We start from the raw sequence: 15,532 nt of genomic DNA on the forward strand, positions 1-15,532 counted from the left end.
ATCTCAAAGTGCTTCTCGGGATTTACTGTAAAGTGTCGCGACTGTATTTTGTGAGTGAACGAGGCAGCCAAAATTGTACATGGCAATGTCCCACAGACAGCTGTGAAGTGACTGACTGATTTTATTTGGAGGCTTGTTGGCCAGGACACCGGGTGGTTTTGGCGGGGGAAGAGAGAGAGAGAGGGAGAGCACTAAAACAGCAAACCCTCAAGTTGTTTTCATAGAGACGATTGGTGGAAAATCATTAGCCCTTGATACAGGTTTGGGATTGACATTTATTGAGTATTATAAACACAGACGTTTTATATTAGTTTCTCCTCCACCCCCACACTGACCTGAATTAGCGATTGTGGGTGTCTTGTGTGTCTCTCTCTGTCTGTGTGTCTCTCTCGCTCTGTGTGTGTATGTGTCTTTTGCTCTGTGTGCGCACGTGTCTCTCTGTCTCTTTCTCGCTCTGTGTGTCTGTCTGTGTGTGTCCCTCTCTCTCTCTCTCGATGTGTGTGCACGTGAGCGTCTCTGTGTGTATGTGCCTCTCGTTCTGTGTGCTTGTGTGTGTGTGTCTCTGTCTTTGTGTGTGTCTCTCTCGCTCTGTGTGCGTGTGTGGGTCTCTTGTCTGTCTGTCTGATTGTTTGTGTCTCTCAGTGTATTTCAAAACTAATCCTAGCTATTTGATAAAATCTTTACCAAATCCTTAGCTGATCACAGCATTGGTCACCTCGCACTGCCCCTCACTGGTGAAATGACTGGCCCTTTGTGTCACCAGAACTTGTTCATGTCCTCAGCAATCTCCCAGCTATTTCCCTCAGTCCCTGACTCCTGCCTACTCACCCCCTGCTTTGGTTTTCTGTCTTCGAGAGATATTACACAGTCGGTAACAAAATCAGTTCAACATTTCTAATAATAATCCTTACATTTGATACAGATACACAGCAGGAGAACATCATGCGGGTTCAAACCCCCATGTCGGTACTTGGAATCACATAGTCTGAGCTGACACGACAGTGCAGGGCTGGGGGGGAAATGGATGGACGGACGACTGCATCGTCAAGAGGTGTCGTCCTTCGAATGAAACGTTAGCCTATTCAGTTCAGCCTATTCGGATGTTAAAGGTCCCTGTCTGTGTGTGTGTGTGTCTGTTACAGACACACATAGTATCTCCCAGACTAACGCACACAGAGTTCTGTGCTCACCCCCCCACACAAGCCAGGGCTCAAACTGCCTTTAAGGACAACCTTCCACCAAAGCCTGTGAATGGCCTATTGACAAACGCCAACTAATTGAGAGACCTAAAGTTGATTATTCACTGGGTCGCGGTTTAAAGCCCATCTGAATGTTTGTTTGCCTGACCATGGCTTGGGAACCCATCTCCCTCCCCCAGCTGTGCCACACAGACCTGCACTGCTTTATTTATGTTCATTTTGGCGCGGAGAGGATTTAGCTTTTATACAAACTCGGAGGGGGTGCAGTGGGGGGGAAAATGAAACCAGCCGCTGAAGTTCTCCTTTTAAGGCTCTAACAGCAGACGCTGGTGGGAAGGCAGAGAGAGAGAGAGTGAGAGAGAGTGCTGTTTATAACAGGACAAAACATGCAGTTTTTTTGGGGGAAAACTGGAATCAAACTTAATAAGCCAGTGTGTGACTGTGTCTCTATCAGGTCTCTCACTTCTCCCAGCACCACTCATAGCGCAGATTCCTTCATCTAAAGTGGCCATACTGCGTTCAGTGGTGATTTTTAATGCATGTTGGCATTTGTGAAGTTAATCTAATTTGAGGAGGATTTGATAGTTTTTTTTCCCCAGAGAAGAGAGAGTGAGAAGTTGGGTCTCGTCTGTCTGTTTGTGTGTGTCCCTCAGCCTCTCGATGTATTTCAGGGTGTGTGTGTGGGTCGAGAGCTTTCTCTCTCCCCACTCGCCTACCCCCCCCCCCCCAGTCGGAGATCACATTTTATTGGCTGAACTGGCTTTTGCCTACATACTCGAGTAATTACAGTGATGGGCAAGAATGATCCCTTTGTCTGTGGCAGATATGGGTTTGAATAACCGCACTGTGTTTTGAGCTGTCCATTAATTCAGTGATGAGCACAGGTCAAGGCACTGAGCCTGGGAAAAATAAACTGCATACTGATACCTCCAGCACTGATAGCCCTGAGACTGAGCCCCAGGGCGGGGGCTGGGTGGGGGGGGCTGGGTGGGTGGTGGAGACAGGCCCTCACTCCAGAACGCAAGTCTCTGCTGTCTTTTCTCTGCTGCTTTTTTGTTACAGAGAAACATTGAGAGAGTTCGTAATGAGCGTGACTTTTTGAGTCCCAGCCTAACTAAAGGCACATGTTCCTGGTTATCTGACACCTGGTTATCGAACATTGCATCCACTCACTCCACCTGGGAATTAGTGCAAAAGGGAAATAGTCTGTGTTCATGTCTTTTTGGGTGTCTGTGTGTGTCTCTCTCTCTTTGTCTCTGTGTGTGTGCATGTCTCTCTTTCTGTGCGTCTCTCTCTCTATATCTGAGTGTCTGTGTCTGAGAGAGAGACTGGAGTGCGCTGGGTTTCCTTGTGTGACAGATACCCGGCTGATCAAGGTGATGGGTTTCTGTGTGTGACACTTGGTTGACCAACAAAACCACCTGAAATGACTCGTTTTCGATTGGGGAAGGAAACCAAGTCAACTTTCAGATGTGTTCAATCTCTGTCCTTGAAAAGCCACCCCCTGGTATCGATCAACAGGCAGTGGCGTCCCGTAGCATAATGGCTTACGCGCTCGCCTCGCAAGCGAGAGGATCAGGGTTCGATTACCAGGCAGGGTAAAACCTTTAGGCAAGTTCGCTGTCTCCACACGCCTTCGTTTACCTAGCTGTAAAGTAGGAACCTGGTTCAATCCACGACATGTTTGTGGAACGCTGCTGTGTTTCGCCCACAAAATGCACAGTCACTCCACTTTAAAGTATAATCCTGTGAAGCGCTTTGAGCGTGATAAGGTGCTATAATCAAGGATTATTATTATTGTATTCATCGACAGGCATTGCTGGGGCATTTGCTTTTGCTCTGTGATGAAGCACTATGTTGCTTGGCACCATACAGAAGGACGGACAGACAGACAGACAGACAGAGAGAGAGAGAACGGATAGACAGGCAGACAGAATGGCTTGCCTGCCTGGGCTTGCCTGGGTGTGTGTGTGTGTGTGTGTGTGTTAATGTTTAAAAGACATGTTTTCCCACAGTTATCAGTGAGCAAAACAAACGTTTCATTCACACACATAATTGGGGTTAGTTCCAAGATTGGCTGTTTTGGTCACACCTTTTTCTCTTCCCCTGCCCCCTTTAATTCACTGCCTGAGCCCAGGCACACAAAGCACACGCAGACACTTGCTCACTGCAGGCTTGGTTCGTTCAGCTTTTTAGAGGCCGTCGTTAATTATTGACTTTTTTATTTGCAGTTTTTTTCCTATTAATTCCAAGACATAGAGTCCTGTAGCCCCAGTGGTTAGAGCACTCGCTTTGCAAGCGAGAGACCTGAGTTCAATTCCAGGCACAGGGCGAAACCTTGGACAAGTTTCCTTACTCCACACAGAGCCTAATAATAATCCCTCCAAAACAAAACAATAATAAATTGGTCGTTTTCAATCTACGACTGTTTATGGGACATTGCTGTGCGCAATTGGCTGCCACGTTCGCCCACAAATATACAGTCAATTCACTTTACAGTGTGTTCTGTGAAGCGCTTTGGGACGTCTTCCCGACGTGAAAAGCGCTGTATCAAATGCAAGGATTATTATTATTATAGATTGAGCAGCTTCACCTCAGCTGGTGGGGAAACCGGATTTTAATAATAATACATATCACGTCTTTAAGATATCGCAAAGCGCATCACAGAATATTACGTAAAGTGAGACTGAGCGTATATTATGTGGGCGAAACGCAGCAGCCAATTGCGCACAGCAGTGAACCACAAACAATCGGGGATTGAAGTGACCAAATTATTATTTCTTTAACAAAAAATTTGATTATTACATCCTGGAAAAGCGTTCTGACAATCGACTAAAAACTGAGTTCCTACTTACTGGTGGGTAAACAGAGGTGTGTGGGGAGTAAGGAAACTTGCCTAACATTTCGCCCTGGCCGGGAATCAAAGCCAAGTCCTCTCGCTTGCGAACTGAGTGCTGTAATACCACTTATATTTGAGGTTTAGTGTCGTACGTATTATAGTTAGAATCTTAATGGCTTTGGTAGGATTGTGTGAGTGCGAGTGACTTTGAGGCGTGTGCTTTTCCAGGGCGACTGTTCTCACCCTGTTTTTTTTGTTGTGCGGAGATGAAATTGTCCTTTTCTTCTGCTGAGCTGGGTAAGCAGTGTCTGTGGCTACCCGATACTGGTGGGACCAGTGAGGCTCTGGGTCAGAGGAAACTGTGAGATGGTGCTGAATCCCAGACAGTCAGTTTTTTTTTAATCCAAATCTGCTGCAGAAATTATATGTAAACTTTTTTGGGCGAGGGGGAGGCTGGGGGTTGTTTATATATTAAAAAAAACGATTGCATCATTATTGGCAGATTGCTTTTCCAGGGGTAATAATCCCTTCAAAAAACTAATAAATAATAACCGTAATAATTTAGTCACTCAATCCACGACTGTTTGTGGGACGCTGCTGTGCGCAATTGGCTGCCGGGTTAAGCCCACAAAATACAGTCACTCCAATTTACAGTATATTCCTGTGAAGCACTTTGATACGTTTTAACCGCGTGATAAGGCGCTATATCAAACGCAAAGATTATTATTCAAATATTTTTTTTTTAAAATTGTACATTTAAGTGAAACTCTTCCTTGTTTTTGATTATATATAAAATAATAATAATAATCCTTGAATTTGCACCTTATCATGTCGTCGAGATGTCTCAAAGCGCTTCACAGAATATGCTGTAAAGTAAATTGACTGTATATTTGTGGGCGAGACGCGGCAGCTCACAGAGCAACCTCCCACAAGCTGGCACGGACCGGCACGGTTATAATGATAACAAACCTTGCATTTGGTAAAGCACCTTATCATGTTGTTGAGACGTCTCAAGACACTTGGGGGATGGGAGGGGCAGTGTCGGTGGTTACGGTCGGTACTTGTGATTGTTGCCAGTTATTGTTATTTGGTTTTAACGCCTGTGTGTGCATGTGTGTCTTTTTGTCTTCCAGAGGTCCTACACTCTGATTGTGGAGGCCTGTGACTACAACAATAACTCCAGTAAGTCTCCCACCTGCTCCCATGTGGTCCTCTAATGTACAGTGTGACTAGCTGAACCATTTACCTCTTTGAACATGCTTTCGGCCATCTTTCCCCCCCCCCCACCCCTGCCCCCCACCCACCCCACCCCCGCAAACTCCCGCCCAGCCTGTTCAGGTGTGTGGCCAGCCAGCCAGCTGTGTCTTTGAGACGTCCTCCTGACATGACGGTGCTCTGGCATGCTACCCTGCGTGAAGGGCGCTATATTAATGCAGGTTGTTATTGAAGGTTACTGTGTCAGTGTAAAGTCCTACATTGTCATCGTTTGTGGAATATTTCTGCTGTGCACAAATTGGCTGCCACGTTTCACCCCCAATTACACAATCACTACACTTTACAATGAAGCACTTTGAAAGGTGCTGATGCAAAAGGCGCTGTACGGAATGTATGGATTATTATATTTATTTATTATTATGAACCTAAAGAGATGGTGCGGGTTCCTTGCTCCTTCCTCCTCGGCACTTTATTCTGAAGCCTGGCTCTTGCCTGGGAAAATTGACGTGTGGAAGGGAAGGAGAGAAGGGAGGATCTTTACTTGACTCTGAAAATGTTGTTTTGCACTTACTGGGTGTGAGCAGGTGTTGGGGGCTGGGCCGGTGTGGGGGGCAGGTGGGTAAAAATGTTAGCAATCATCATAGGATCAGATGGTTGTTTGCCGTCTGACTTTTCCATTTCTCCTCATGGCCAGCACACCCATTCAGACCCTGTAACATAGTGGTTAGAGCGCTCGCAAGAGAGGGCAAGGGTTCAATTCCCAGCCAGGGAGAAACCTTCGGCAAACTTCCTTTCTCCACACGCCTCTGTTTACCTAGCAGTAAGTAGGAACCCGGTTGTTAGTCGTTTGGCAAATCATTTTCCAGGAGTAAAAATCCCTCCCCTGAAAAATAATAATAATAATGTGGTCACTCAATCCATAACCATTTGTGGGACACTGCTGTGCGCAATTGTCTGCCCGATTTTGCCCATAAAATACACAGTCACTCCACTTAAAGAAACAATGGAGATCAAGCAGGAATCTGATGTCCATCAAAGAGAAACAGAAAGCAGCTCAGACCTCATCAACAAAAATGGCAGCTGGAATGACATTTATCCTTCAAAAGTAAATGATATCCCGCAGGAAAACCGATTGGGAGCAGGAAATCCTGCCTGGTCAGTTTCCCAGAAAAATGAAGGAACAAAGCCTGGGGAGGAACCAAAGCTACAGCTGGTGGCTGAAGAGGATTGAAAGGCGACACATCATCAAGCTCTCATCATCTCAGCACAAGACCAAGCTATTACTGCCTGTTATTATGAGAATAAGATCTTCAAGAGAAACATTGATGTGAAATGCTGAAATTGACCAACAGAAACAGGAGACCAACCACATATTGTCCTCATGTCCGGCCCCAGCATAGTCAGTCTCTGATCCCACATCATACTGGGCTAATTATTCCCTGGACAATCTCTAAATATTCTGATATTTGGTCTGGTCTGAATATTAGCCAGAAAAAGTCACTTCGAAAGGTGAGGTCACAAAATATCCTGGGGCTCACAGGTATCTACAGATAGAACAGTCATTGTAACGCTCTGGGCCTGTCATCTGTGTGAGGGACGCTATATAAATGCAAGCTGCAAATAACACAACGGATGTCAGCATCAAAACGCAACTCTTATTGTACGGGCATCATTGACTTGGCCATTCCAAGTGGTTACAACTCACAATATAAGGAACGAGAGAAGATCTACTGATCTACAAATTGAATGCAGACTCGCGGCAAAACACCTTAAGCATAGTTTTTCTAATCATCAGTGCAACTGGGACTGCTAATAACACGAATCAGCATTGACTTGACAAGCTACACCGTGCACCAAATCTCCACCTCCTGCCGAAAGTTATTTTGGGAAGTTCAAGTATGCTAAGAAAAGTGAAGTCCATTTAAGGATTAATATTATTATTATCGTCGTAAAGTGTAGTGACTGTATTTTTGTGGGTGAACGCAGCAGCTAATTTGCAATGCCCAACAAACAGCCATGGAATGAGTGGCCGACTGGATCTGGAGGATTGTTGACCAGGACATCAACCGAGAGAGAGAAACTCCTTTTTCTTTTCCAATAGCGCCGCAGGATCTTTAACCTGAACTTGAACAGGCAGGTGGGACCTCAGTTTAACATCTAGCTGAAGGATGACGATAAGAAACCCACGGCATTATTCAAGACAAGAGTTTATTACAAATTTATTACAAATGCAATGTTGCTGTTATAAATGACTGGAATTCAGAAGATTAAGGGGTGATCGAATTGAGGTGTTTAAAATGATAACTGGTAGATACAGAGAAACTATTTCCTCTGGTGGGGGAATCCAGAACAAGGGGGGCATTTTTTTCTCTCTCTGATCTGTGCCTCTCACACTCTGGCTCGGTTGGTGCTAGAACTGACCTGAGAGGCTGCAATCTGGGTTAGGTAACCGTGAGCTTGCGGTGTGAGCGGCTTTTGACTGTTTTCTGATAAAATCTTCACTACGTCGCCAAGTGCTGCCGTGGTGGTGGAGGGGGGTTGCGGGGCTGGAGGAGGGGTGGGTGGGGGGAGAGAGAGAGTGGGGAGCAAGGACTCCGTCTAGGGCTGTGAAATTCCACGGGCGTCTAGCCTAGCATGTCGCGAGCGGCTGTGAATTATGATATTTCCACGGGATAATTGAAACAGATGGTGTGTGTGTCTGTGTGGGGGGGTGGGGTGCGTTGTGGGGGTGTGTGGTGAGGGGTTGCGTGGGGGGCTGTGCGGGGTGGGTGTGAGGTAGGGCTATGTGTGGTAGGTGGGTCTGTGTGGGAGATGTGTGTGCATGTGGTAGGGAGGTGGGGCTGTGTGCTTGTGGTGGGGGAGGTGGGGCTGCGTGTGGGGGATGTGTGTGCATGTGGTGTGGTTGGGGGTGTTTGGGGGTCTGGGTGTGGGGAGGGGGCTGTGTGTAGTCTTGCACAGATCTGGCTGGTCATGGCTGGCTGTGCAAGGTGAGATTTTTTTTAAAAGTAAAAGTATTTCCTCCTTGATCTTGACTTTCCTTCCCCCCGACCCCAGCTGCAGAACCCCCCCCCAACCCCAAGTGCAGACCGACCTCCCCCCCCCCCCACCCCAACCTTAGCTGCAAACTCCCCCGACCCGCCTCAACCTTAGCTGTAGACCCCCCTTCCCTGACCCCCCCCCTCCACTCAGCGCAGCTCGATTGAGGGTGAGATTACTTGATCTCTGCGGAATGTCAGATGTCGTGTGTGGAGTGAGCTTCTCCCCCCCCTCCCCTCACACACACGCACACACAGCGGCAACAGCTGCTCACAGGCCTGAGAGGGGCTATCAGTGACTGAGTGTCAGCCCCGCACTATGGCCCACTGTGTGTGTGCGTGTGGTGTGTGTGTGTGACTGCCCAGCGCTGCATGTGAGCTATATAATGTAACTTAAGTAATAATAATAATCCTTGCATTTGATATAGCGCCTCATCACATCTTCAAGACGTCACAAAGCGCTTCACAGAATATACTGTAGAGTGATATGGACTGTAAATTTTGTTGAGCGAACGCGGCAGTCAATTGCGCACGGCAGTGACCCACAAACAGTTGTGAATTGAAGTGACCAATTTATTATTATTTTTTTGAGAAGGATTTATTAACCCCAAAAAAGTGATCCGCCAATCGACTATCGACCGGGTTCCTATTTACTGCTGGGTAAAACAGAGGCGTGTGGAGTAAGGAAGCTTGCCCATCGTTTCCTCCTACCCAGGAATCAATCCCAGGTCCTCTCGCTTGCGAGTCGAGCGCTCTAACCACTGAGCTACAGGACTCAAATGTGTCTCATTAGTCACGTGTTTCCAATAAATGTGTCTGATTGCTTCCTGAAAACCTGCTATAATAATTCTTGCATTGGGTTAAGCGCTTCACAGAATGTGTTGTGAAGTATAGTGACTGTTTTGTGGGAGAAACTTGGCAGCTGGTTAGTCAACAGTGACATCCCACAAGTGGCCATGATGGGGTACAGACGGGACCTCGGTTTAACATCGTATCTGAAGGATGCAACCTGCTCCCTCCCCTCCCCCCTCCAGCACTGTATTAGGGTATTGACCAGACTGTAATGGCTGAAACACCCGTCGAGCGCGACATCTCAACATAATAAGACACTACATCAATTGTAAGGATTGTTATTATTGTTACTGCTAAGTAAACAGAGATACAGAGAGTGCAGTGCTAACTGGTGAGAGTGTGAACCACTACATTACAGGTCTTTCTACATTTCCCTGTTCTTTTTGCCCCAGACCCTGGAGATACCATTGAGAAGGCTGTCTATTCAGGAATGATCAACCCCAGTCAGCAGTGGCAGACGCTCAGACACAACGGGGCAGTGGCCCACTTCGAGTACCAGATCCGAGTGACCTGCGACGAGTACTATTTTGGGTTTGGATGTAACAAGTTCTGCCGCCCCCGAGATGACTTCTTTGGACATTATACGTGCGACCTGAACGGAAACAAGACCTGCCTGGAGGGCTGGATGGGAGGCGACTGCAACAAAGGTTAAAACTTTCTCCCTTCTCACTGAATCCCTGAAAGCAGATACAACAACCCATTGAACTGCTCTGGACAGTGTTGGAGTTGACCTCAGATTTTGGCTGTGAACGGTGACTGAGATGACCTCAGGGTTTGTGGACGATGGCTGAAGTTGACCTCAGGGTTGGGCTGTGGATCTTTCGCTCCAGTTGGCAGTGGGAAGGAGGAGCAATCAATCTGTCTTGTTGGACAGTTTCCCAGGAGTGTAGAGTGATGTGCCTTTCAGCACTTGAACCTCGAATGGTTCCCAGCGACGGTCATGTCCAACCCATTCCCTCTTCTTTGATATCCAGCTCACACCCTGGCTTTATTACACATTGTGCTTTTCAAATGTAGACTTGCCCCTGACCAGCATCTCTTTGTGGGTTGTAGCGTGACAGAGCACTGAGGGTGTGTGTAGAGTGACTGAGCCCTGAGGGTGTGTGTAGAGTGACAGCCCTGAGGGTGTGTGTAGAGTGACTGAGCCCTGAGGGTGTGTGTAGAGTGACTGAGCCCTGAGGGTGTGTGTAGAGTGACTGAGCCCTGAGGGTGTGTGTAGAGTGACTGAGCCCTGAGGGTGTGTGTAGAGTGACTCAGCCCTGAGGGTGTGTGTAGAGTGACTCAGCCCTGAGGGTGTGTGTAGAGTGACTCAGCCCTGAGGGTGTGTAGTAACAGTGTGAGTGACAAGGCTGACTGCCCTGACTGTGTTGGGACAGTGTCTGGGGTGTGATGAGGGGAGGGGGCCGGGATTAGTGTTGAATAATGAGGCTGGTCTGGCCCACCCTAACCGTGTTTCTCCCCGTTTTTGCAGCTATCTGTCGCCAGGGCTGCAGTCCTGAACACGGCTCCTGTAAATATCCTGGGGAGTGCAGGTAAACTGCTCGCATGCTGAGCTTACACAATCCTTTGTTGAGATTGCGCTGAATTATATGTTGAAGTTGCCCTGAATCCTGTGTTGAGATTACTCTGTACTGCACTGAATCCTGTGCTAAGATTACGCTGTGCTGGATTGAATTCTGTGTTGAGATTACGCTGTACTGCACTGAATCCTGTGTTGATTGTGCTGTGTTGAGATTACGTTGTACTAAATCCTATGTTGAGATGGAATTCCTTGTTGACATTGTGCTGCACTGAATCTTGTGTTGATATTGTGTCTCAGAACACATGCCTGGTTCTCCGTGGGAAGAGCTTCATAGAATATGCTGTAAACTGAAAAGGTAGTGGTGCTTGGCTGGCGGCAGGGAAGATCACTTTAGGCAGACAGTGGTGACTGGCACCAAGGAGATGGCAGTGCCCAGGGCAGCAGGAGTCAGTGCGGAATTGGATGTAATTGGGAGATTCTTCGGGTTTGAAAGGAATGGGATGTTGTTGATTTGGGGTGTAAGCCCCAGATTTTTCCATATGTCCTCACCTTCTCGTAGTAATAATAATAATAATCCTTGCATTTGATATAGTGCCTTATCATTGTTGAGGTGTCTCAAAGAGCTTCATGGAATATACTGTAAAGTGAATTGACTGTTTTGTGGGCGAAACGTGGCAACCAATTGTGGCTTGAGAGGGAAAATTATTATTCTAATGTTTTAAAAAAATATTTGAGGGATTATTACTCCCAGAAAAGCAATCTGCCAGTCGACTAACAATCGGGTTCCTACTTATTGTGGGTGAAGTAAGAAACTTTGCCTAAGATTTCGCCCTGCCTGGGAATCAAATCCAGATCCGCTCGCTTGCGAGGCGAGTGCTATCTTAACCAATATTCTACAGCACTCCACTGTAACTTGGGCTGAGCTCAGTCGATCAAACCCTCGCTTCTGAGTCGGAAGATTGTCAGTTCAAGCCTCACATCAGGACTTAGAATCACACAGTCTAGGCTAATGCTCCAGTACACTCACTTTGTGGCCGGTTGTGGGATGCTGCTGTGCGCAATTGGCTGCCATGTTTTGTCCACAAAATACATTTACTTTACAGTGAATCCAGACGTCTTGATGACATGATAAGGCCTATCAGATTATTAGAATTATTATTATTTACTATTATTAAATAAACCCCCACATTATCATCTCCCAATCTTCAAAGCAGTCTGCCAAAATATCCGTCACTCGCACATTCTCTCTCTCTCGCTATCTTGGCTGCTCTCAGCTGAGGTTTAACAGCTGTAAAGGAATCTTGTCAACAGTCGCTGATGATTGCAAAATTCTAACACTGTGCATCACTTTCCCTCTCACATACTTACTTACCGTACACCAAAGGGAAGCCCATACAAACTAGCGGAGAGGCTTTCGATGTAGCTTTGCTGTAATATCTCAGGTACACTGTGACTGCAGAATGTTTAACTATTCCCTTTTCTTTCCATACCTCAAACTTCACATATACTTTCCAGTTAAAGGTTGGAATAGCAATCAGAGTTGTGTAGCTCAGTGGTTAGAACGCTCGTCTCGCAAGCGAGAGGACCTGGATTCAAATCCCTGGCAGGGCGAACAAAACATTAGACAAGTTTCCTTTCTCCACGTTCACGCCTCTGCTTACCTAGCAGTAAGTGGGAACCTAGTTGTTAGTTGATTAGGGCAATCCTGAAGAGTTATGAGACATCCTCCTGATGTGAAGGTGTTCTATCAAAAGTAAGATTGTTATTGCTGAATAACTGGCTTGTCAAGGTAGGACCACCCAAGCCGTTAGGCCTTTGGCTTGCAGGGTTAATAGGAACTGAGTGGGAGGATTCCCTGCCCCTAGTGACTGGTCTGCCCTTCTAGATCCTGCCGATGGGCTGTGCTGTCATCAGCAGTGTCATGAATACTGCAGACCCACCTGTTCTTAATAATACAATACTTGCATTTGATGTTGGGCCTTTTGCGGAGCACAGAGAGCAAGTACTCCGTTGCATATTGTTATGCTAGGGCATGGTGGAGGAGGGGTGGTAGGGGCTGGATGTGTAATGGGAGTTTATATTGCTTACAGCAATGTGAAGCATCATTTTTCTCCCAAGTAAATGAGGCTGTGACACGATTGGAGGGTCCCTGGCATGCCCATTGCTCGGGGTGAGATTTGGCTGATAAGCAGGCGTTTAATTTAGCAGGTTTAAAGCTTCAATCCAATCCTTGTTGTACAAAAAGAGTTGCTAATTGATTTGCCTTCCAGAGGAGATCAATTTGGATCAGTGTCCCTTGGGGGATGGTGGGGGGTGGATACAGATGTTTGCGATGTCTATCACTGGAGGCTAACCCGTCTCGTGCTGACATTAGACCCATGGAGTCCTGTAGCTTAGAGGTTACAGCACTCGCAAGCGAGAGGACCCGGGTTCGATTCCCAGGCAGGGTAAAACCTTGGGCGGATTTACTTACTCCACGCAATATAGCAACGTCCGCTGTGTCAATCCACTTTACGGTATATTCTGTGAAGCACTTTGCGATGTGATAAACCGCTGTATCAAATGCAAGTATTATTACTATTATTATTATTATAACCAGCTGCCTTGCTGGGGTGGGTTCAGTCTAAACCAGTAAAACAAGTTTGGCTCCACCACTGGGCTGGCCAGCCCTGCCTGCCTGCCGTTCTCTATCTCACCTCCCACTCGCTGTTAGGGCACGCACTGCTGAGTATTTACTTAAGTTACAACTTTCCCACAGTTGATTTGCATTTGCTGGGCAACAGCACAGCCTTTTGTGTGTGTGCGTCTGTGTTTTTTAAATGGGTTTTGATCCCTTCTCCTGACTTGAAAGGTGCTATCAAATGTAATTTTGTTGTTGTTCTCCCTCCCCCTCTACATTCCCTCCCATCATTTTGGAAAGCACATTACCTCACGTGAAGGGCGCTAAACAAACACAAGTCATCGGTGTTATTGTTCATCGTCTTGTGTTTTATCCAGCGCCTTTCACGTCGGGAGGAAGTCTCAAAGCGCTTCCCAGGATTGACTGTGAGGTGTAGTGACCGTGTATTGTAGGCGAACGCAGCAGCCAATTTGCGCACTGCAAAGTCCCGCTAACTGATTGTTGGCCAGGACACTGGGAGAGAGAAACTTCTTTCTCTTTGCCAGCAGTGCCGTGGGATGTTTAACGTCCACCTGAACAGGCACAGCCAGGACCTCGGTTTAACATCTCATCGGAAGGACGGCACCTCTGACAGTACAGCACTCCCCCCAGCACTGCACTGGAGAGTCTGGAATGTGAGCTCAAAGTCCCTGACATGGGGCTTGAACCCACTACCTTCTGACTCAGGAGGCCGGTTTGGGAGTGTGAGTGACTATGACATCTGTTTTGTATTAATAACTAGCTGACCTGCAGTTGGCTTTTGGGCAGGATGAAGGGATTGGGAAATAATTCCTGCTTTCACATTGCATATATCTTTTGGGGAGTGTTTTGTGCAGAGCTTCACTTTTGACTTTGATGGTGATGCCACGTGTTTCTTTATATATGAATATCTGCTGTATGTGAAGTTGGCTTCTCAGAATGCTTTCTGTCTCCTAATATTGCTGGGAAAACGACCCTCTTCTTAAGACTGTAGCTCAGTGGTTAAGGCACTCGCTTCGCAAGCAAGAGGACCTGGGTTCAATTCCTAGGCAGAGCTAAACGTTTCCTTACTCCATACGCCTCTGTTCACCTACAATAACAAAATTATATTTGGAAAGCGCCTTTCATGTTGGGGAGGACGGTCCAAGGCACTGAACAGTTGGGGATCAGTACCCGAGCGGGCAGGGTTGGGATGAGGGAGGGCGGCTGAAAACACGGTTAAAGGAGGGTCTTGAGTTGTGCTTGAAGTGCGAGGGCACTGGCGCGAGCCATTCAGGAAGGCCTCGGTCTTCCTGACAGTCAGCTGTAGAAAGTTGGCTCTCATCCAGGACTTGATGTCAGACAGACAGTCTGTCAGGATGTCAGTTGTCCTGGAATCAAGGGTGGAGGCAGAGAGATAGTGTTGGGTGTCATCCGCGAGCATGTGGAAGTTGACCCTATGTCTGTGTATGATGTCACCAAGGGGGAGCATGTAGAGGTTGAAGAGGTGGGGACCGAGGACAGAGCCCTGAGGGACACCGCACAACAGTCTGTTCCTCTAGGAAGTGACTAGGAGGTTCCCAATTACCTAGCAGAATTAGAAACCCGGTCGTTAGTCAATTGGCGGATCGCTTTTCCGGGTGTAATAATTCCTTCAAAAGAAAAATGAATTTAAAAAAATAATTTGGTCACTCAATCCACACCTGTTCGTGGGACACAGCTGTGCACGAGTGGCTGCCGTGTTTTGCCCGCAAAATATACAGTCAATTCACTTTACAGTACAGCCCAGTGAAGCTCTTTGAGACGTGTTAAGGGATTATATCAAATGCAAGGATTATTAATAATTAAAGCATGTATTGGTGTCTCCTAGTATCGTGGGTATGTGTTTAGGACAGACACTGCTGCCATCACTGAACTGTGTAAAACCCCCAGTGGGAGATCAGACAGGAATTTCTGATGAGAAAACCTGCTGTGGGTATGAAAGTGGCCAGATAACAGATTAATACCTAAAGCCCTTGTTTTCTTTTAGAAAATACATTTCCTTTTTTCCAACTTTATTTTCCCTGTGTAGGCTTCATTTCAGTTGAGAAACAGTTTGTTTTATTTTTGTTCTTTCTTTTTTATCCTCTTTTTCTCTATCTCTCTCCCCCTTTTTATGCAGACCACACCATCACTCCCCATCTCCCTCTGCCTACCCCCACTATCTGACACTCTACGTACAACTCTCTGCCCCGCCCCCTCCCTCTCCAATTT

At 46.9% G+C, this 15,532-nt stretch overlaps 1 protein-coding gene across 1 annotated transcript in view; it reads left to right on the forward strand.

Annotated features, from left to right (window-relative positions):
• The window catches only part of jag1b (jagged canonical Notch ligand 1b), a 45,171-nt gene that overhangs the window by 13,375 nt on the left and 16,264 nt on the right, over window positions 1-15,532 (forward strand). The window contains exons 3-5 of the mRNA XM_042333163.1: window positions 5,172-5,220; window positions 9,533-9,787; window positions 10,612-10,672. Coding sequence (XP_042189097.1) covers window positions 5,172-5,220; window positions 9,533-9,787; window positions 10,612-10,672 — 365 coding nt within the window. The remainder of the gene's footprint in view (window positions 1-5,171; window positions 5,221-9,532; window positions 9,788-10,611; window positions 10,673-15,532) is intronic.

Source organism: Callorhinchus milii, unplaced genomic scaffold, assembly GCF_018977255.1.
Source record: "Callorhinchus milii isolate IMCB2004 unplaced genomic scaffold, IMCB_Cmil_1.0 Scaffold3, whole genome shotgun sequence".
NCBI lineage: Eukaryota > Metazoa > Chordata > Chondrichthyes > Chimaeriformes > Callorhinchidae > Callorhinchus > Callorhinchus milii.